Below are 23,195 nucleotides of genomic sequence, written 5' to 3' on the forward strand. Positions count from 1 at the left end.
TGAAAGTATATTTTAAATTAACAATCTGTATGTGATCTATTAGAAAAGCATTTGAACAAAATCAGGGAAATTAAGAGTTAAAATTTACAAGGGTATATAAATTTACAATTTATAGTACAAGGGAGTACTATCTTGTGCTTTGTATTGATGCAATATGTAATGAGTTAAGCATAGTGTAACAGGGTTAATACTGAGCCTCTTTTTGCTATATTTAAATTGACAAATTTAAAATGTGTGTACCAGTGTATTTCATATACATGGTTTGCAAAACATCTGCTATGAATCTTGTTCCTTTGTAATGCTTCTCAGAAGATACTGCATCACATCAGCCATTGAAAGATATATTAAAATTTGGCAGTATTTCTGGTTCATTTGGACCAAATATAATACCAGTTCACCTGTTAAGAATATTGATTTGATATTACATTTTCCCAAGGAGACACTATGATGTCAGTGAAGTTTGATGCATTTTTACTTGAATTTAGCTGGTCTTTACAATTTGGAAGTGCACAGTAAGACATAAGTGGAACTGGTAGATTATACACTGCTCTACAGCCAAAATGCTTCTGAAATAAATATAGTCAAACTTTACTAATTCTGGGTCACTGAGAACGAAAATGATGCTTAAAATTGTTGATTGGCTCTAGTTTTCAAGATATGCTATTGGGTCAGTATATACGACCCTTGACTTGGGAATGGCAGAGGATAAGTGAGTTATAAAGGGAAGGGATCTCAATTTAAACCAGAAATGACTAAAATACATCTTTGACTGGATCTATGAATAAATCTACGACTGGGTTTGGACAGTACTTGCTTTTTAGGCAAAACAATGAATGATGCAATCTGAAGCTGGTATTGCGTCATACATGATAGGAATTGCATCATGTTATTCCTAGAAGTCATGGATGATGCAATCATAACGAAGCTTACATCACTCTGCTGAACAAATTGCCCTATATCGGCTCTAGAAATCATACAGTGTCGTGCTCTCTTATTTGTCAGTGTTTGATTTTGCAAAGGGACACATTTCTGTTTAGCCAAAGTGAGCAGAGATGCCTCGTACTTGTGTGAACAGTGCAGATAACTTCTGCTATGTTTGTGGTGAAGTGACTTTTGCATCACAAAAGCGCAGTATAACCACTATAGTTAAGAAAGCCTATCACCTTTATTTTGGCTGCAAAATTGGAGATCAGGACAAGAGGTGGGCCCCACACATATGCTGCAACACTTGTGCAACAAACCTTCGCCAGTGGTTGAACAGGAAAAGGAAATCTATGCCTTTTGCAGTGCCAATGATTTGGAGAGAGCCAACAGATCAGACCAGCAATTGTTACTTCTGCATGGTGCCTCCAGTTGGGAAAGGTGTGTCAAAGAAGAAAAAGTGGACTGTGCATTATCCAAACATTCCATCAGCTATACGCCCAGTACCCCACGGAGAAGGACTGCCGGTTCCTGATGCACCAGAATCATTCTCACTTGAGTCAGACGAGGAAGAGGAAGAGGATGAAACTTCTGGTCCTGAACCATCAATGTCACAGGACCCACATTTTCTCCTATCCTCCTCCTCTGAACCACACCTCATAACACAAGGTGAACTGAATGACCTTGTCAGGGATTTGGAACTACCCAAGAGTAAGGCAGAGCTGTTGGGCTCCAGACTACAGCAGTGGAATCTCCTGGCAGGTGATGTTAGGGTTTCCATGTTCCGTGACCGTCAAAAGGAGCTTGTCCCATTCTTCTTCATGGAAGGTGATCTTGTAGACTGCAACAACATCGATGGTGTGATGGCAGCCCTCAACATCGTTCACGATCCAGATGAGTGGAGACTGTTCATTGATTTATCGAAGACAAGTCTTAAAGCTGTTTTACTGCATAATAGCAATGTTTTGCCATCAATTCCAGTTGGTCATGCAGTCCATATGAAGGAAACCTATGACAACATGAAACAACTTTTGAGGTGCATAAACTATGACCAACATCAGTGGCAGCTTTGTGGCGATTTGAAGGTTGTTGCTCTCTTGCTTGGTCTGCAGACTGGATACACAAAGTACTGCTGTTTTCTCTGCGAATGGGATAGTCATGCAAGAGATTCCCACTACATCAAGAAAGATTGGCCACTCCGACAGTCATTGGAGCCTGGGAGGAAAAGTGTTCAGCATCCACCACTTGTTGAATCAAGGAAGATTTTGTTACCACCCTTACACATCAAGCTGGGTCTGATGAAGAACTTTGTCAAGGCCATTGACAAAACACAAGCAGCTTTCAAGTACCTCCATGGAAAATTTCCAAGGTTAAGTGAAGCTAAGATAAAGGAAGGTGTCTTTGTTGGTCCTCAGATTCGTGAACTTCTTCGAGATGACCATGCACTGCGTGGCGAGGAAAAGACGGCATGGAAAGCCTTCCAGTTAGTGGCAATACATTTTCTCGGAAACAACAAGGCAGACAACTACAGGTTGTTGGTGGAAAACCTCCTCAAGGCATACAAAAGCCTTGGTTGCAACATGTCACTAAAGATACATTTTTTGCACTCTCATCTAGATTTTTTTCCACCGAACTGCGGAGCAGTGAGCGACGAGCACGGCGAGCGATTTCACCAGGACATTGCAACAATGGAGAAACGCTATCATGGCAAATGGAGCCCATCAATGCTTGCAGACTATTGCTGGACAGTGACAAGAGATGCTCCATTTAATGAATACAAGAGACAAGCCAAGAAGCGCCGAGTAGACACTGAATAGGACTAAACTATGTACAGAATAGTTTTTTGCCTTTTGTTTCATAATAAATTTTATTTATATAACCCTTTTGCTGATTTTGAAAGTGTTACATAAACAGGACAGGTGAAATATTATCATGTAAAGCAACCATAAAAACATGAAAAGACCTAGGTTTACAATTTATGATTAAAACTCTACTATCTACACAATATACATAGACATAAAATGTAAACGCTTAAATATCTTAGAAACAGTAGCCAATCAGTTGTTTTAATTGTCATATTTGAATTCAGCACATCAAAATACATAATAAATAGCACATTTTATCTCTGAAGCAGACGATTTCTCAAAAATTGTAGACCAGTGTTATTGTAATGAGTTAAGAGTGTCAGAGTTAATTTTATGTTAAAGGATGAGATTTTCAAAAATGCACTCAGCATTAGCCTTACTCTGGTGCCATTGAAGACAATGGTAAAACTCCCTTTGACTTTGGTGGGTACAGAGTTAGGCCATAGCTAAGAGCTTTTGAGTACCTCATCCAAAGTGGTAAATTTACCACATGCACAAAAACCACTTCGTAAAGTTAAATAAGTCAAATCACTAAAAGTTGCAAATAAATAAAAAATTGGAATTCAGAAAATCATAAGTTTTAGAGCAACTTGACTAAAAGTACTTTAAATTACTAAAGCCTGTTTTTACAATTGTGTATTTAAAACACATCTTAAAGTAGGTCTACAGTGGAGTTGGCCTTGTAATTTCCAGCTCAAGGCAACATTCCCACAATAAATCTGATCAAGCTTGCGTACTAAATATCAAACCTAGCCACAGTGGCATGAGCCACTAGATGGATTAGCCACCCGAATGTGTACGTAGGGCTTCAGATAGGATCATACTTGGGGAGGCTAGCCCATCCTGCCACTCGCACTGCTGCAGGTACACTTCTATTTTTAATGTGCAAGCTGTCAGAGCTAGCACAGGTATTTCTACCTGAACTGAAAATTACACTTCTGTCTCCAGAGTAGATGTACCATTAGTCTACTCCAGATGTATATTTTTATAAAGTAGTAAATTTAGGCTGATGGTTCTTATTTGATGTTCCAGTCCAATACCAAATAAATCAGTCATTTTGTAAACACCGAACAAGATTTACTCTGAGAAGCAATTTGTACCTTGGTCATGGCCACATTAGCAATGAGTACTATAATATTTAGGAAGGTTTTGTTTTCTGTTTGTTTGATAGCATTCAGTAATGTTCAAAACACATTTATTTTTCTTAAAGATATGGTTTGAAACACTTCCAGTTGTTTTCAAAGAACAATATCTGCAATGCAGTCTTGTTTGCAATGAGACCACTATTTGATGTGCACATCTTCATCTAACTTGTTTCTATGGAAACTGGATCTCCGTTGTATTGTCCGTTTGAAGTTAGCTGTGTTTTAAGACATCAAAACCCTTGAACAGTCTAGATTAGGGAATTTTGTTTTGTATTTTTAAATGTTGATTGGGTCAGAGTCTCCTCTCATTCACACCACTTTTACACCATTATAGCTTCACTGACTTCAGTGGAGTTATTCCTTTTTACACAGGTACCACGAAGGGAGAATCAGACCCACTGATTTTGCTTTTTGTCTTTAAGATTTTTCCTCTTCCTAGCAGCTGTTGAGTATTGGTATAAATCATGTGTTTCTTTGTATTTGTAAGCCATTGCTACAGTGATACAATCACATAGAAATTATATCAAAATAGGCGCTAACAGAGGAGAGAGAATTCCACAGTTCTTTGCAAACCACACAGTCGGAGATGTCTGTGGACACAAAAGCACACCAACTCATATTCACAAAAGACTGGCTCAGGCTAGTAAGATGTATGAAGAAACCAGGGAACTGAAGGTGGCCTATTAAATTGCATGCAGTTATGAGTGTCCTTTTTTAAAAATAAATTAGGCCCTTAAATTTGCTCAGAGAATAGTTCCTTAGTGATATAACTTATCCTTAATAATCTTTATTACTTATTGGAGAAGCATTTAAAAATACCGACACATGTTTGAAATCGTTTTGATTTATTAATGTAAAACTTTGCATTCTTTATGAATCTTTGTAACATATCAACTCCACTTTCCCCTTTTTACTTTCAGGTATTTAGAGTATACACCATAACTGTCTCAAAGAATGAGATATTAAATAATGTGCAAAATATATTTGCAGCTCCAGGGTAGGTCAGCAGAACAAAGTAGGTAATAGCTGCTATTAAATCAATGTATTAGTCTCAAAACACGATTTCCAAAGTCTCAAAATCCCCCATATGAAAGTATCTTTCAACCCAGAAAGTTTTTGTAAAATCATTACCTATATTGTACCAGTATATCGAATACCACATTATCCACCCTGATCATTCATTGAAATTTGGTTTGTCTGTGAAAATTATCACACATCTCCATGATGTAAAATTTATTTTATTGTGAGTTCAGTGGTATGGCTGCAGCCTTTTGAGAGTCATGCTGCCTTGAGCCAATAGAAGCCAGATGTTTTGTGAAGGTGAGGGGATGTCAGGAAAGGGGGAGGAAGAGTTAAAGAAGCTATATTATGTGTTCTTTGAAGGGGATTACACATTCTGCCCTTTCATGGTGGAGGAAAGGGTTCATATTGGTGGTTGCCTGAGGGGAAAATGGTTAGCACAGTATCAGTGTAGCTAGAGACAAAAATGACAAAGCAACAGCGGTACTTTAAAATTCTTCTTTAGACAATTGAAGCTTTTTTATAAGTAACTTGATCTCAGAGTCAGAATAATTAATATTTGTTTCTTTTGCTATACTGGAAGCATCTGGGGAAAAAATAGAAATAAATTAAATTCTGCCATCCTTACTCATGATGAATAGTACCTTATTCAGTTTGTAAACCCATTGAAATAAATGTTACTGAGCACAGAGAAAAACACTACTCACTGTGTGAAGATGCCAGAATTAGATCCTTTAAATGGAAAATAAAGATTTTTAACAGAGTTTAGCTTAATGAAACTGACTTCACTTCACTGATTTTTAGCACAATCATGCAAATACGTGGTGAGGGATGGGTGGAAGGAATCTTTATTTTTATATAAACATTATGTTTACATAAAACAATATACTGGATATTCTGATTTAGACATGATCGCAGACTTGAGTGCTTTCTGCTATTACTGAAGCAGAGCTAGTACTATACCTTTTTCCTGTCATAGGGGAAAGTAAAAGCAAATAATTGTTACTCAGATTTTTTTTTGTCTGTTCTAGAGTAACTTTGACAAATTGGATACAACATATATAGTACTGAGAACACTATTATCTGTTCATACCATTCACCATAGTGTCTATTAGGCATCTCCTCTCCCCTTGTGGAAAAAGACCTTAATGTGTTTCATTCCGTTTGTTCAAAATCGTCCCTGCTGTAGTCTTTGTGGCACAGTATAATCAATCTTTCTACTCAAAGGTTAACACAAACTGCTGTATTCCCAAGACACAGAGGATATGACAAAAATATAATTTGTAGAGGGAAAACACTGTATGACCTCTGGTAGTGAAAGGTCTTCAAACACCTTCTGTGAAACAGAATAATTTAACAAGTGGTTTTATGCTAACTAAAATGAATTACTATTGACATATTTAATCAAACAAAAAGAGGGGAACTGGAGTGCACAGTAGTTGTAATAATTTTCACTAAAAGAATAAAAGGAATATAGGCATGAAATTTCTGTAATGTAGTAGCTGGCATGTTGTGGATACTCCAATGACTACATAATTGATCAAAATCATTTTAATAGCATTAATTTTTCTTTATAAGTATCTTTAACTAGTATTTGATTAGATGCTTATATGTATTTTCACATACACCTGTCCTCGGGAGCCAAAAAATCTTACTGCGTTATAGGTGAAACCACGTTATATCGAACTTGCTTTGATCCACCGGAGCACGCAGCCCCGCCCCCCCGGAGCGCTGCTTTACCACGTTATATCCGAATTCGTGTTATATCGGGTCGTGTTATATCGGGGTAGAGGTGTAATAAAAACATAGGAATTACCATATTGGGTCAGGCCAGTAGTCCAGCTAACCCAGTATCCTGTCTTCTGACAGTGGCAAGAGCCAGATACTTCAGAAGGAATTAATAGAACAGAACAATTTGAGTGATTCATCCCCTGTCATCCAGTTCCAGCTTTTGGCAGTCAGAGGTTTAGGGACACCTGAACATGGGGGTGTGTCATCTTTGCTAATAGCCATTGATGGATGTATCCTCCATACCCTCTACTTCTTTTATGTATGTAGTTACATCTTTGGCCTTCACAACATCCCCTGGCAATGAGTTCCACAGGTTGACTGTGCAGTGTGTGAAGACATACTTCCTTAGTTTGATTTTAAACCTGCTGCCTATTAATTTCATTGGGTGACTCCTGGTTCTTGTGTTATGCAAAGGGATAAATAACATTTCCTTATTCACTTTCTAAACACCATTCATGATTTTATACACCTCTTTCATAATTTTATACATCTCTTTCATGTCCCCTTTTAGTCATCTCTTTTCAAAGCTGAACAGTCCCAGTCTTTTTAATCTCTCCTCAGACGGAAGCTGTTCCATACCCTTATCATTTTTATTGCCCTTCTCTGTACTTTTTCCAATTCTAATATATCTTTGTTGAGATGGGGCAACCAAAACTGCACACAGTATTCAAGGTGCAGGGGTACTATGGATTTATATAGTGGCATTATAAACCTATTTATAATCTGTTCCTTTCCTAATGGTTCTTAACATTCTGTGAGCTCTTTTGACTGCTGCTGAACGTTGAGCAGATATTTTCAGAGAACTATCCGTCATGACTCCAAGGTCTCTTTCTTCAGTGGTAACAGCTAATTTAGACCCCACTATTTTATATGTATAGTTGGAATTATATTTTCCAATGTGCATTACTTTGCACTTATCAACATTGAATTTTATCTGCCATTTTGTTGCCCAAACACCCAGTTTTGTGGGATCCCTTTGTAACTCTTCACAGTCAGATTTGGACTTAATTTTCCTGAGTAATTTTGTATCATCTGTGAACTTTGCCACCTCAATGTTTACCCCTTTTCCCAGACCATTTCTGACCATTATGACCATTATGTTGAACAGCAGTGGTCCCAGTACAGATCCTTGGGGGACCCCACTATTTACCTGTCTCCACTCTGAAGACCTTTTATTCCACCAACCATTTATTCCTACTCTTTGTTTCTTATCTTTTAATCAGTTACTGATACTGAGAGGACCTTTCTTCTTATCCCATGACTGCCTACTTTGGTGAGGGTTACCTTATCAAAGGCTTTGTGAAAGTCAAGTACACTCTATCCACGGGATCAAACTTATCTACAGTTTGTTGACCCCTCAAGGAATTCTAATAGATTGGTGAGGCATGAGTTCCCTTTACAAAAGACATGTTTACGCTTCCCCAACATATTGTGTTGGTCTGTGTGTCTGATAATTCTACTCTTTACTATGGTTTCAACCAGTTTGCCTGGTACTGAAGTTAGGCTTACTGGCCTGTAATTGCCAGGATTGCCTATGGAGCCTTTCTTAAAAATCAGTGTTGCATTAGCTATCCTCCAGTCATCTGGTACTGAGACTGATTTAAGTGATAGCTTACATACCACAGTTAATAGTTCTGAAATTGCAGAACTCTTAGGTGAATACCATCTGGTTCTGGTGACTTATTACTGTTTAATGTATCAATTTTTCCAAAACCACATCTACTGATGCCTCGATCTGAGAGAGTTCCTCAGATTTGTCACCTAGAAAGAATGGCTCAGGTATGGGAAACTCCATCCTCTGCAGTGAAGACTGATGCAGAGAATTCACTTAGGTTCTCTGCAATGGCCTTGTCTTCCTTGAGTGCTCTTTTACCACCATGAGTGTCCAGTGGCCCCACTGATTGTTTGGCAGACTTCCTGCTTCTGTTGTACTTAAAAAAATATGTGCTGTTCATTTTTGTGCCTTTAGCTAGTTGGTCTTCAAATTATTTTTTTGGCCTGCCTAATTATACTTTTACACTTGATTTGCCAGAGTTTATGTTCCTTTCTATTTTAATTAGTAGGATTTTACTTTCAATTTTTAAAAGATGTCTTTTTGTGTCTAACTGCCTCTTTTACTCCGTTGTTGCCATGGTGACATTTTTTGATCCTCTTACTGCTTTTTTTTTGGTGGGGCGGGGAGGGGAGGACGACATATAGTTTGAGCCTCTATTGTAGTGCTTTTAGGAAGTTTCCATGCAGCTTACAGGCATTTCACTCTTGTGACTTTTCCTTTTAATTTCCATTTAACTATGCTCCACATTTTTATGTTCTCCTTTTTCAAGTTAAATGCTACCGTGGGAATTTCTTTGGTGTGTCGTCCCCCCCACCCCACCCCCCAAGGATTTAATTACATTATGGTTGCTATTACCAAGCGGTTCAACTATATGCACCTCTTGGACCAGACCCTGTGCACCACTTAGGACTAAATCAAGAATTGCCACTCCCCTTGTGGGTTCCAGGACTCCAAGAAGCAATCATTAATGGTGTTTAGAAGTTTTATCTCTGCATCCCATCCTGAGGTGACATGTTCCGAGTTAATATGGGGATAGTTGAAATCCCCAATTATTATTGGGTTTTCTGGTTTTGTAGCCTCTCTAATCTCCCTGAGCCTCTCACAGTCACCATCACCATCCTGGTCAGGTGGTTGGTAGTGTATCCCTACTGCTATACTGTTATTATTCAAGCATGGAATTTCTGACCAAAGAGATTCTGTAGTACTGTTTGAATCATTTAAGATTTTGACTATATTCGACTCTATGCTTTCTTTCACATATAGTGGCTACTCCGCCACCAGCATGACCTACTCTGTCATTCCTATATATTTTGTACCCTGGTATTACCATATCCCAATGATTATCATCAGTCCACCAAGTTTCTGTGTTGCCCATTATATCAATATCCTTATTTAATACCAGGCACTCCAAGTTTACCCATCTTAGTATTTAGACTTCTAGCATTTATATACGAGCATTTTCATGTGATGTAATTGAATGGGACTCTTTCATTTGACTGTTTCTCCTCAGTTCCTACCTGTACATTAGCAACTTCTATCCTCTTCTTTTTACTAGGACATACATTATCCCCTTCAATAAATCCTTCCCTCAGGGACGACTCTGTCCAAACCGTGTGTTCCTCCACACCTGTTGGCTTTCCCCAGCCCTTAGTTTAAAAAAGCAGCAAGGTATAGCTTACTTATTGAACTCATCTATGAACTCAAATTCTGAATACTCTAGAAAGCTGTAGGAAGCCTGCTGAATGACAGTTACAGAATTTATTTCCTAACAACAGAATAGTCAGATATATGTGATAGTTTATCAAACTGCCACGGCTTGGATTACAAATTCAAAGCTCATGATTTGAGGCCATCCCTGTAATAATGGGAAGCTCTCATTTTGTGTGCATCCAATTTAATCACAAAGGGAAAAGTTTCCTTTGAAACAGTGTGTCCTGAAAGAAGAAGAACAAAAAGTAGGAAATATTTGATCTAGGAGTCCAGTGTGGGTGTCAAAATATTGTTGTGAAAAAATCTTTCACTGGAAAAGCTACTGTGAACTGTTAATTGATTTATAGTAAATAAACCAGAGAGACTGAGGGAAAACATTCGATTAGTTATGGTCTTGTTGCAGAATAATAGACATATATAAAGGAAAGAATTTTTTTCATTTTAGTAATCCGTATTAATGTTTAATGGGCACCGACAGTTTTTTAAAAAAGAGTCCCAGTGTCTGGCCTAAGGAATTAAGAATCTAGTACTGTAAATATTTCATACGTATAGTACCTCTTATCCTACACCTTATTTTCCCCCACAGGACTCCTGCCTCATTCAGTGCAAAGGCTGGACCTGCTCTGGGACTGAACCAGGGTTGTGTAGTGAAGGACACTGTTGTCTGTAGGACCCCGCTTCATTTGTTGCAGAAGTTGGAAGGTGTGTAGTGAATAAGGCAGAGAATTGCAGGGAGAGAAAGAACAGTCTCATGGCTAAGGCAGTTCTGTGCCACCCTGGAGAATTGGATTGTATCCCTGCCTCTGCCACAGAGTTCCTGTGAGATGCTGGGCAAGTCACATAAACCAGACTTTTCATAGACGGTCACTAATTTTGTGTTCCTCACACTAACTGTGTGTTCTGGTGCCCAACATGAAACACCTGGGGCCAAATTTGCACAAGTGCTGAGCCCTTACAACTGCAGTTGAAACGATTGGACTTGCGCTTTGAACATATTCTGTGTTATATAATGATAAGTATTCTGAAAAATCAGTGTCTAGTGTTTTAGGTTGACCACCCAAAATTAGTGGATACTTTTTTTTGCCAATTTTGGTCTTAATCATTCTGTGCCTCAGTTCTCCATCTGTAAAATAGTGATAGTAATACCCCCTAATCTCACAGGTATGCTGTGCAGATAGTCATTAATGTTTGTGAAACATTCATACAATGGTGAGACACCCAGAACGAAATTAATAATTTTTTATTCAATTAGGGTTTGGATAGTGTGCAGTAAATAAGGCTTGGGGCCACACACAAAATGAGGAGTGTACAGAGAGATATTGAATAGCTACTCATTCACAGAATGACGCAGGGGTCCTACGGAAAAATAACATGTGATCATATAATTAAAGACTGTATCATAAGGCACATGGGGGACAAATTAAGATAGCACAAGCAACCTTAATTCTGACATTTCCTAACTTTTCAGTGCTTGACTTAAATGCAATCTTAAAATATTTTAACGTATTTTTTTGTATATAATGCTTGCACACAATGGTATTTTGGGACTGCTAGAAATACATTGTTCAGGCTACCTGAACTTCTTAGTGCAGTCCTGGATCTTACAAATGATGTAGCAGAGGAAGAACTCAATGGCACTATTACTTAGAGACAGCCTGGATCAGGGGCAAAGGAGGAGAGAGATGCTCAATATAGTATAGAGGCGACAAATCGGATGACAGGGAGAATAGTGGAATTATTGATACTGATGCAGAAAGCAGGAGGCTTGGAAGGGAAGAGAAAGTTCAAGTTCCACCATTCTGAACCTGAGTTGATCTGAGACACCCTGAATGAAATGATGGAGAGAGAGGTGTAGGTCTGGGAGGCTGAGGGATTTTAGGGGTCTTCGGTCTAGAGGTGATAGCTGAGGTCCCCTAGATAGAGTATGGGGAAAAATGGGGAGGAGGACTGATCTAACTCTGAGGAGGTGGAGCCACTGAAAAATGCTGGAGTTAGAGGAGGAGGAGAACCAGGACTTTACATAATGGTATTATGCTAAAAAATGAGATGCAGATTGACAATGCTGAAAGTGGCTGCAGGAAGACAAAAACAGAGAAGTCCTTTGATTAGATCAGAAGGAGGTTGTTGATGGCCTTGGCAAATGCCGTTTCAGTGTAGTAGAAAGGGGAGAAACCAGATTGCCAGTGATCCAAGAGAGAATTAGAGCAGAGAAAGTCATGGGAGTGGGACTTGACTGCATATTCCAGGAGCAGAGAAAGAATAATAAAACAAGTACTCAGTTTAAATGGGATGTTTCAGGGCTTGTCTACACTGGCAAGTTTCTGTGCAGTAAAGCAGCTTTTTGCGCTCAAACTGCAGATGTGTACATGCTGCCAAGCCACTTTGTGTGCAGAAATTCCTCAGTTGCATCACTGCAAAAACACCACCTCGGTGAGAATTGTAAGGCTATTTGCGCAGAGGCTCCAGAGCTCTATTGCCAGTGCAGACACTTGATTGCTTTCTGCACTGTAATTGGCCTCTGGAGCTGTCCCATAATGCCTCAAGTGACTGCTGGAGACATGTGCCTCTCCCTTTTCAAAGCACCATTTCTGACAGCCTTTGCGTGCTGTGCTGATCTTCTCCAGGACACACAGCAAACCATTAATGTGGAATGCTGGTGTGTGTGTGTTTGGTGTGTGTGTGTGTGTGTGTTTGCTGTGCAGAGAGCCCAGGGAGGGAGGCGGGGGCTGATGTCAGGGTTTCCCCCTGCCTCAGGACTGGTTGCTTCCTGCTGCTGTCTGAACATACAAGACAGCCTGCTGACACACACTCTGTCCCCCAAAACACACTGTCTCTCTCTCCCCTTCCCTACACACACATACTCCCTGTCTCTCACTCTCCCCCTCACCCCACCCCACACACACTTCAGTTATAAAGCAGCTGGCAATGTAGAAGGATGCCCATGGAACAATGGGATTGGGAAACCTGCATCATGTGACACTGTGCCTGCCCCATGAGGCATTGCAAACCCTTCCCAAAGCACCCTGCGGCCAGTTGCACAGTGGGATAGCTACCACAATGCACTGCTGTCTTTGCCGTTGCAAGAGCTGCTACTGTGGATGCGCTCCAGCATCACAAGGAGCACAGTGTGGACACGCAACAGCGGTTTAATTCCAGCATTTTAATAAAAGTGGTATAACTTGTGGTGCAGAAACTTGCCAGTGTAGACATACCCTCAGTCTTCAGTGGATTTGCCATTAGGCTTATGTTGTTTGTGAAGTAATGTGATGTTTATGGACTTTCCCTATTTACATTCTGTAACATTCAAAAAACTGTCCAGCAGCAGTTACCAATCATAAAACTACAGATATAAGTGACGATATATTCCAGTAAAAGCATGACACAAATGTGAACCACATTGTCAAGGAAAATATTTTATATTAGAATGATACCTCATTTTATATTAAGGAAAATAATTAAGTGGATGAAGGTAACTTTTTTGTTTTAAAAAATAGCAAAACTAGATTTTTAAAAGAAACTCTGAATCTGAAGATTGTAAAAATATATTTTAGTAAATGTAGTCTCAAATTGAGTAGCACAGGCAATGACATGGATTAAGTCTGACTGGAATGCAAATTAATTAAAATCTCTCTCATACATAGACATATTGTTACCTGGGGTTTTCTGAACATAAAGCTCTTGGTAACTTTTACTCTTGGCAAGGCAGTGGCAGGAAATAAATCAATGGGGACATGACTATTCAACTGATAGATGTTTGACACAAGCAGTATAATACAAGAGTGCTCTCACTTAAAGCTACACTGTATTTAGTCTCAAGCACTTACACACATATACAACAGGGTAGTAAAAACACGACAATCCTCAATTACCAAAGTCTGGAGCGGTTTTCGAGTGGTACAGCGACAGACATCCGATGGCATTTCTTCTGCCTGCCATTGGGGACCCTCAGATGTGTCCATGAGGTGATGCAACTAGCCCAAACGTCTCCCCCCTTATTTATTGTGTTAGTATGACAATAACATATCAATCAAAAAAACTGGTCAAGTAAGCAATTTCAAAGGTTAAGCAAGGAGTTTCCTGAGACCATTAATTAGACAGATGTGTTTTTGTGAAGTCCACATGCTTGAAGGTCCTGACAAACCCATCCCAGAGGACAAATCTAGATAAGCTTCCTTCCTTGTGCTAAGGCTGCTGCGTAGGCCCACTAAAGGCCTATTGATCGGACTGTTTTTGGCGATAAGCATGATAATCGATATGCCAGCTACCGGTAGTGATCCAGACAATTTACTGATCCACCAAGATCTCCCCGTATAATATCACTCCTGTCCTTCTCCCTCCTTCAAAAAACATGTAACCTCTCCGACACAGATTTTTCTACCCAACCCCTTTTTCCCAGGGTTCTTTAATTTTTCTTTCTCAAACAGATGCTTCTTCCCCTTGGACTCTTTGACGTACCTTTTCCCAGCCCTCTTAAATGTGATTCTTGCTTACTTGTAGTATCTCCTTAGACCACATGGCCATGCCTCAAGGATTCTATTTCAGTCACTACTGGATGTTTGCTCTGCTGTTAAGTCTTTCTCTTTCATACTCAGATCCACAGATCCTCATATTGATTTCATGCAGCAGGCCTTCACCCTATTAGTAGCTTTAGAGGTATAAGTAGTCCTGTTAGTCAGTGGCAGGAAGGGGGTGTGTCAAAGTCTCATAAGACCCAGACAGTTCCTGTTCTGTCTCCACTGCGTCTGCCCATTCCCCCAGAGCCTCAATAGGTGCAAGTAGGCTTGCTCCAGGCCAGAGATTCTCAACCTTTTCCTTTCTGAGGCCCCCCATAACATGCTATAAAAACTGCACGGTACATCTGTGTCAGGGCCGTCAATAGGAGGTAGCAAACAGGGCAATTGCCTGGCACCCCAGGCCACAGGGGCCTCCATGAAGCTAAGCTGCTCAAGCCAGGGTGGCCGGGCTTGGGGCAGTGGGGCTTCGGCTTTCTGCCCTGGGCCCCAGTGAGTCTAATTCCAGCCCTGCTTGGCAGATCCCCTGAAATCTGCTTGTAGCCCCCCAGGGGACCTCAGACCCCTGATGAAGAACTGCTGCTCCAGGCAATCCCTGCTGAAGAGCAGAAACTAAAATGAAAAGAACGCTGCTCAAATGTGATTCAGAATTATTAGGACTGTGCTGACAGGCGGTTGCCTTTTAGCCAGAAATAAAGCCATCCTTTCTGTTTGCCTAAGATTCCAGCAACTTGAGCCCTTCTTACCTTCACGGAGTACAATATGATGGACAAAAAATAGTAGTGTAGCTGCAGTAGCACAGGTAATGGGAATGCCGGCCCGTGCTAACTGCCCCAGGTACAAACCCAAATAGATCCTGTGGAAGAATAAATATATATTGTATGCAAAGCTGATTATTTAAATGTATTTTTAAATGTCTGGGGTTGTTGGTTTGTAAATCTGCATTTGGACAAGTTAGTTGAATTTAGCAATAGGCTGCCATTTAGAATAGGTTCTATGAGGCATACTAGCATAGATGGCATAACAAATTTTGTTCAGGTCTAATTTGCTTTGTTCATTTTGCTGAAATTGGCCCTATTACTTCAGCAATTATTATCTGACAGAAGTTTTCACCTGGGATATTCCTCTTTGAAGACCAGAGATTGGAAGCCTAGTTGAAATCATTGAACCAGGACCATTTATAAACATGACAGAATCTCTTAGGTTTTTTTTTGAAAGACTTAATTTTCCCCATACCAAGTTAATGATCGTGAATTATCAGTGAATGAGTTGAAGCTTAGACAGTTATCATTCTGACTTCCTATTACTTAATACAAAACTTTTTTTAAAATGTATATGGCACTATAACTGTAATTTAAAAATTAAATAATGAATTCCTTAATCATAAGTTATCTCTTCATTAGGTATACGTAGAATTAAATGAAAGGACTCATCGCTATATATTTACCACAAATTAAAAGCATAATTTGTTAGTTGAATATCTGTTCCCCTGTGTCTCTAACATACAGACAGAACTGACATTTGCTTAGAGCAACAAAATGTTCAGTTATTGTGTGGGTGACTGCAAGCTGGTGGAGTATATAAAGCTAGTTTGGCTTAGGGCAGCAGAATCCCTAAGGATAGCCCTCATTGTCACCATTTTAAGTCTTTTTACAAGATTAAACATAAATCAGTGTGGTTAAAACTGATTTTTGGCAAAAAAAAATCTACATTTTACACGTAGGTTAATTTTTCTTTTTCTATGTTCTTGGGCCAACATTCTAGAACTTGATACAGGCATGGTAGGTTATGGGAAATCATGCTGATTTGTTATAATACTGTATGTACAACTGCTTCCTGTTTGCTTGGGGAGTGATTTTTAGGAAGGAGTCTTCTGCAATCTGCAGTAATGGACTGAAGAATGCGACTATATCTAGTTAAAAATTGTCTGTCTGTAAATATATCTTGTAGCTAGTGAGTCTGCTTTCTGCAGCACGTTACGTTGACATTATTGCAGATTAGGTTTTCTTTCTTGTAGCCTGGGCTTCTTAAGCAATAATACTTTTCAAAAAAAGATATTTTGAAATGTATGCCTATTATCATTATTGACTTCAGAAATGATAAAATTGACAAGACTACGGAATTCTCATCTTTCTTTTATAACTCTGCAGTACTCTGGCTTCTAAATCCAGCAGAGTGCTCTGTAAATATCCTTTATTGAAATTCTTGTTGAAATCATGGACGCATTCCTTTGTTCCCAAGAACATCTTTAGAGAGCTGATGTGCTCTTTTTTGATCCTGAAATGTCAGGAAAAATTGGACATTATTATGTAAATTAAGGATAATAAAGGGTTGATATCTCTTCATGCCACAGGCTTTCTTCATTCAAATCTATGAAAGACTGAAAACAGTTCCTTCGTGCACTAGCCATACCAATGACTGTATGAATACTTTTATATTACTGTAGTTTGCTAAAACTGTAGAAAACTTTATAATCTATTATAATCTCCCCCCCCCCTCCTCTTATCTTTTCTCTTTTCTGTACAGGTGATTTCTATTCACTCATTTCCAAGCTGCTAGGAGAAAGGGAAGATGTTGTTCATGTGCATAAGTATAATCCTACCGAAAAGGCAGAATCAGATCTTGTAGCTGAGATTGCTAATGTAGTCCAAAAGAAGGATCTTGGCTGGTTTGATGCCAGAGAGGTTACAAATCACGATGAAAGGGCCAATACTAGTCTCGCCAGAAACAGAATTCACAAATTTCACAGACTAGAATCCACCTTGAGGCCACCAGAGAACAGGCATTTCTCTTTACAACATGATGAGGGAAGCTGGGAAAAAGAACATACTGGAGGTGGGTTAGGGATTCATTTTAAGTAATGTACTGCAAAGTAAGAGCTCTGATCCACATTAGCAAAATCTGAAGGGAATATCAGTTGATGCTTGAAATAATTTCACAAAAAGATCTAATTATGAAATTTGTCTTTTTACATCTCTCATGATTACATAAATCATAAACTTTTCCCTCCCATTATCAAGAGTGGCTATAGTCTACTGGAAAAATTGAGTTAGAATAATCAGATCCAAATAGTTCACTTTTGGGGCTGTTAAATTGAAACACTGAGGGTTGAACAAATTGTGGTTAATTTGGCATTCTGCTAAATTGAAGTAAACAACTATGGATATAGTAGTGAATTAAGGTGTTTTATTTTTCCCTTTATGCAACTGGCTTCATTGAAATGACTAATGGGCGAGCTTGTTGACTTTTTTCAGCTGACTTGACTTGTCAAACATCAAGATTGTACAAGCTTTATTTCTTGTAGTTCCACTAACTATTTTTCTTTAAATGAAGAAAAGTAGTTGTTGTTATTGAGGAATGGTCCAGAAAGTCAATATTTATTTCTTTATTTCAAATCAGGATTGGCTACTCTAATTAGCAGATTAAAACTCATTCCCTTCAGGTTTCTATGACAGCAAAAACAATAAAAGCTTATTTGTTTTACTTGTGTTGTGGTCTCTGTGATATTGACTGTGTTTAGTCTCGCTAATGTGGAAAGGCAGATAATACAGCATGTGAAGAGTATCTGTTATGTATGCATGGCAGCCATTTGTGTGTGTGAGATGTAGCAGCACAGGCTGCCTTTATGTTGCAAACAGCCAGCTTGCTGTTTCCAAATACATTTTCTTTACAAACATAAATTATTCATCATCCATTTGATTTTTATTTGCAATTTAAAATATGAGCATGGAATGCCTTTTGCTCATATGCAGTTCAAATATAGTGTAATAATCGCTAAATACAGGATTTAATATTTAATAGAAGACCAGAGATATGGACTTCTAGTATTACGTGTTGCTACTTGCTTTTAAATGAAATACAGCCACAGTTATTGGCAAGAGAGGCAGGGAGGAAAGGTTGAGGAATGTTCACTAATATGGCCCTGATTTTCTTCTCCCATATGCAAGTGTAAATCAGGAAGAGCACCATTAAAGACTGTGAAGTTCAACTGGTACTAGTGTATGAAAAATCAGGCCATATGACCAAGAAGCACGTATTTTCCTGCAAAATAAATTCTCTAGGTCCAGAAGGTTAAGAAATATGATTTTGAAAAGAGAAATGTTAGAGTAAGTTCCCTTTCATTTTAATTGATTGAGTGGGTGAATGTCAGTGAACTGAATAAAATGCTGACTTGCTGCACCATTTAGTGTGAGTCCTGATTACAGAAAGAAGCAGCAACTTGTTTTCAGTATTGCTGTGGCATTAATATTTTTGGTTGCAAGTATAGGGTTTGGTTGGTTGGTTCATTTTGGGTTTTTGTTTGGCTGTTTGCTTTTTGGGGAGGGTGGGGGGGAGGTTACTTTGTACAGTTGACCTGCCTGCGAGTTTTTGAAACAAGAGAAGCAAAATTGAAATGTTTTCTTTAAATATTTTAAAATCAAAGTTTATTTTCCCTTTTAAATCTATACAGCACTGCTTATTCACAGAAATTCTGGACTACAAGGAAGTTATCAGCGCCATCTTTTGGCAAAAGTGGTTATAATAAAGTGAAAAATCTTTAATCACACATTTACTCTCTGGAAGGGAAAGTATTTATGCACACTAACATGAAATGTTGTGTGGCTTCTCAGTAGCAGATTTCAATTTGGAAAGAAGCAACTAGATACATTGGATGCAAAATTATTTTAATTCTTTTATTTATGTAGTTTAAAAAAAATAATAATGGTACCATCCTATGCTGTGGCTGCAGATGAAGATACTGCAAAAATAAAACAAAAATCACACTAAACTTTACATGCTTAGTTGCCAGTTCCTGTTGTCAAGTACGTAACTCAGATAAACTTGAAACACTTAAGGTTTCTTAGCACTATACCCACTTTCTCTTAATTGTATTTGTTTAATAGTATTGATATTTAGTATTAGTTTAACTTCAAGTTTTTAAGTTTTAATTTCAGTAATATTTTACTTCTGCTTTTTTTATATCTATATCTCAAGATTTTTCTTACGTGAATTGGTAAATAATCTGTGTCTGTGTGTGTGTGAGACACACACATCATTACGTTTTTCTTCAAGTAATATCCCTATGAGTGCTCCATATCAGGACGTCTGCGTACCCCTGCACGCTTTCTCAGAGATTTTCGTCGGCAGTGTCCGCAGGTCCATACCTGCGCCCTAGACACCCTTGTGCTCTGCTACAAGTGAATGAAGGGAGGGGGCAGACACACTGCCACTCCAGTTTCCATCTCAGCCACCTGCAGCTTGAGACAGAGTGTCACAGTGTACGTTAGGTAGCATGCTGTGTAGCTAGTTATCTCACTTAATCTATTTTTTTCTTTTCTTTTGTAGTTTCTTTATTTTTTGTTATTTAGCACAATTTGTACTTTTGGGGGGGGGGGGTCTTCCCTTCCCTTCCTCATTTACTGGGCCTTTGTTTTTTTTCCTCAGGCCTTGATCCACAGCCTCAAGCACCAGTTATGCCCAAAACTCCAGGCTTCAAACCCTGCCAGACCTGCCGTAGGTCTTCCCCTGCAGCAACAGACATTCAAGCTGCCTCCGAGAGACTCATGTCCTCTCCAGGTTTTAAAAGCAGACCTAAGAAATTAAGGGAGGACAGACTAAATTCTTGTTGATGGAGTGCTCTCTGAGGCCTGGGGGTCTGATTCACACTCCTTGTTGCTTGGATCTGGTTGCTCAGAGAGTCTCAGCAACCATCTCTGCCACAACAGTAAGCAAACAGAACCACCCAGACCTTCAAAGAAGAAAAGACCCCATTCTCCTGGGACAAGAGAAGGGGAAAGTCACCCCCTCAGTGGGTCTCAGGAGACTTCATGTCCCGATATGGGCTCCCATCACCTTTGGACCATGGCACCGGCTAAGACCACCACACCATGCACCAAGAAGAACCAACAACCTAGAGTGGCCTTTGAAACTCAAGGACTCCAAAGCCCAGCTGAAGTAGTCACTGATACTGTCTTCTGTAGCCAAGCCTGAAGGGCACACCAATTGCACTTTGGTAGCCCTGACATACTGACTCCGATGCGGTCCCTATCCAAAGTCACCATTACCATTACCAGAGTCACCATTATCCAGAGCCTGAATCACCATTATTGAGGGGTACCAAGAGACTCTCCATAAGTATTAACTAACCTCCCAGAGCTACTTACCCTCCAATACTACCATCTTCAACGGTACTCATCCTCTGGTACCAACATGATCACCAGTCCCATGCAAAGTTCTGTAAGGTACAGAGAGGTATTTCCAGCTGGTACTAACACAACCTCCTCTGGTAAAGTCTCACTAGCCAACCAACCATTGACCTCCATTACCAGTACAATGACAGGACCTTCTTTGGGCCCTAGTACTCACTTGACCACTGGTACCAGCACCACTTGACCCTTTGATAGATATAGTGATGACCTCTCATCCAATTCTGAGGTCTATACAAGATTCCTCCACATTATAGCCTCCCTGTGGAGGAAACTCCCAGCAGGAGATTCACCCAGCAACCTTGGCAAGAACAACTTTGGGGCCCTGCCCTCATTCTTCATGCCCCACCACAGTAGGTTTATTGCAGCCCCTTATGACAACCAGTTTTATAAGGTTCCATCTCATAAGAGGACATGTCAGGAGCAACAACAGCCACGCTTGGGTTCTGCTCCCCAGGAGGATCTTACAGCGGAGCAAGACCCAGATGAGAGAGAAGAAACACCACCTTCCCACAGATGATCCTCCTCACCACATGAGACTGGCATGCCTCCCCCACCATCTTATGTTGATGATGTCATGGCCTTTCAAAACTTTATGAAATGAATACTGGTGGCCCTACATATTCCATTGGAGGGTATACAGGAAACCCAACATTCCCTGTTGTACATCCTTCATACATCTCCTCAAGGTAAAATCACCTTGCCCATCAATGATGCTCTCCTGGCCCCAGCACATATGGCGTGGCAAACTCCAGCTGCTATACCGCCTGCCTGTAAACAGGCTGACAAAACAATATTACATTCCACCCAAGGGCTTGGAGTATTATTTTCTCCCACCCTACACCCAACTTCCTGGTTGTCGAGGCCATTAACGAAACAAACAAGCAACGGGCTAAAACAACTGAACCTTCTGGGCCTCAAAAACTATTCCTCAGTCTCTTTGCAATTCAGAGTAGCCAATTAACAAGCCCTGATAGCAAAATACGATTTTACAAACTATTCAAAATTTTTAACTTTTATTGAACACCTCCCTCAGTATTAGAGGGAACAATTTCAAAGCCTCAGAACAGAAGGCTAGACAATTGCCAAGGTGTTTCTCCAGGCTTCACTCGATGCTGCTGATACTGCTGCATGTTCCATGGCTACGGTAATAGTCATGCCCCAAGCTTTTTGGCTGCAGTCCTCTGGCCTCCCTTGAGAGGTACAAAATACCATTCAGAACCTTCCCTTCAAAGGGCCCAGATTGTTTAGTGATGCCACAGATGGATCCCTTCATTCTCTCAGACTCTTGGGTGACACTATGATCTATGGGCATCTATACACTTTGCAACAGAGAAAATACAGTAGATTGCAGATGGCTCAGCAGTCTTGCCCAGTCCACTGTCAGCCCATAAGGTGGCTGAACTGGCTAGGAAGAAACCCAGGTTCACTAAGAAAGGGCCATCCATCCTGTGTCGTGACCACTGAGTCAGTGACTGCCTCAAAACAACCATTTTGTCCCATTGGTTGAGGGTCCCAATCCCAAACTCTCTCCAGCTCCAGTTTCTATGCTGCACCTCTCCCCCATCCACCCTTATGGGGATCATCTCTCCCATATTCTACCTTCCTGGGAGCTCATCACCTGAGACAGGTGGATCCTGGAGATAATTCCACAGGTTACTCCATCCAATTCAGCTTCTTTCTGTGGCCCCACCCTTTCCCTCTTCAGGCATCCTTCTCGCAAGAGTCTCTTGAGGCAGGAGGTGCTTCTCTGGACCCAGGAGATTGGTTTGTCTCCCTCAACTGTCCCAATGCTTATCATATCACTATGCAACCTTCTCACGGAAGTTACCTTTGTTTTGTGGAGGCAGATACCACTACCCATATCACATCCTACCCTTCAGCTGCTGCATTGCCCCAAGGGTCTGTACCAGAGTGCTCTCAGCCGCCATGGCCCATTTTCACCAGATATAAATTATTGTCTTTCCCTAGCTGAATGATTGGCTCCTGAAAGGTCACTCACTTCTCAAGGTACGGGCAGCAACCAGCATGGACCTATTTCTGTTTCACTCTCTGGGCCTCCTCGTCAATGCTGAAAAGTCTCCTTTCACACCCCTCAACTAATAGACTTCATTGTGGCCACTCTGGACCCCATCACCACCAGCGTATACTTGCCCAAGGACAGATTTGCCACAATGTCCAGCCTCATTTCAACAATGCAACAGAACCCACAAACCACAGCAAGCACTTGCCTACAACTCTCGGGCCATATGGCAACCTGTACATTTCTGACACCCTTAGGAAGATTACAGTCTCGGTGTCTTCAAGCCTGGCTGAGAACTATCTGTACCCTCAACAAGCACAATCTATCCAAGCAGGTGTCTGTACATTGGAGGGTTCTTGATTCTTTAAATTGGTGGAGGCTCCACAAAATGTTTGCATGGAAGTTTTGTTCGTGAAGCCTCCTCTGACAAGGATCATCGCTACTGATGCCTCCCTGATCTGATGGGGTG

At 40.1% G+C, this 23,195-nt stretch overlaps 1 protein-coding gene across 11 annotated transcripts in view; it reads left to right on the forward strand.

Annotated features, from left to right (window-relative positions):
- PAM (peptidylglycine alpha-amidating monooxygenase) overlaps positions 1–23,195 on the forward strand; it is a 153,452-nt gene that overhangs the window by 91,698 nt on the left and 38,559 nt on the right. For 5 of the 11 annotated variants that reach the window (XM_065406841.1, XM_065406842.1, XM_065406838.1 and 2 more), the window contains exon 14: positions 17,045–17,353. The exons of 5 other annotated variants lie outside the window; for them this stretch is intronic. In XM_065406841.1, the coding sequence (XP_065262913.1) occupies positions 17,045–17,353 (309 nt within the window). Of the gene's footprint in view, positions 1–17,044; positions 17,358–23,195 lie in introns of all 11 variants that reach the window. One more of the 11 variants, XM_065406839.1, reaches the window with a different exon arrangement.

The sequence above is a fragment of the Emys orbicularis genome, chromosome 6, assembly GCF_028017835.1.
Source record: "Emys orbicularis isolate rEmyOrb1 chromosome 6, rEmyOrb1.hap1, whole genome shotgun sequence".
Lineage (NCBI taxonomy): Eukaryota > Metazoa > Chordata > Testudines > Emydidae > Emys > Emys orbicularis.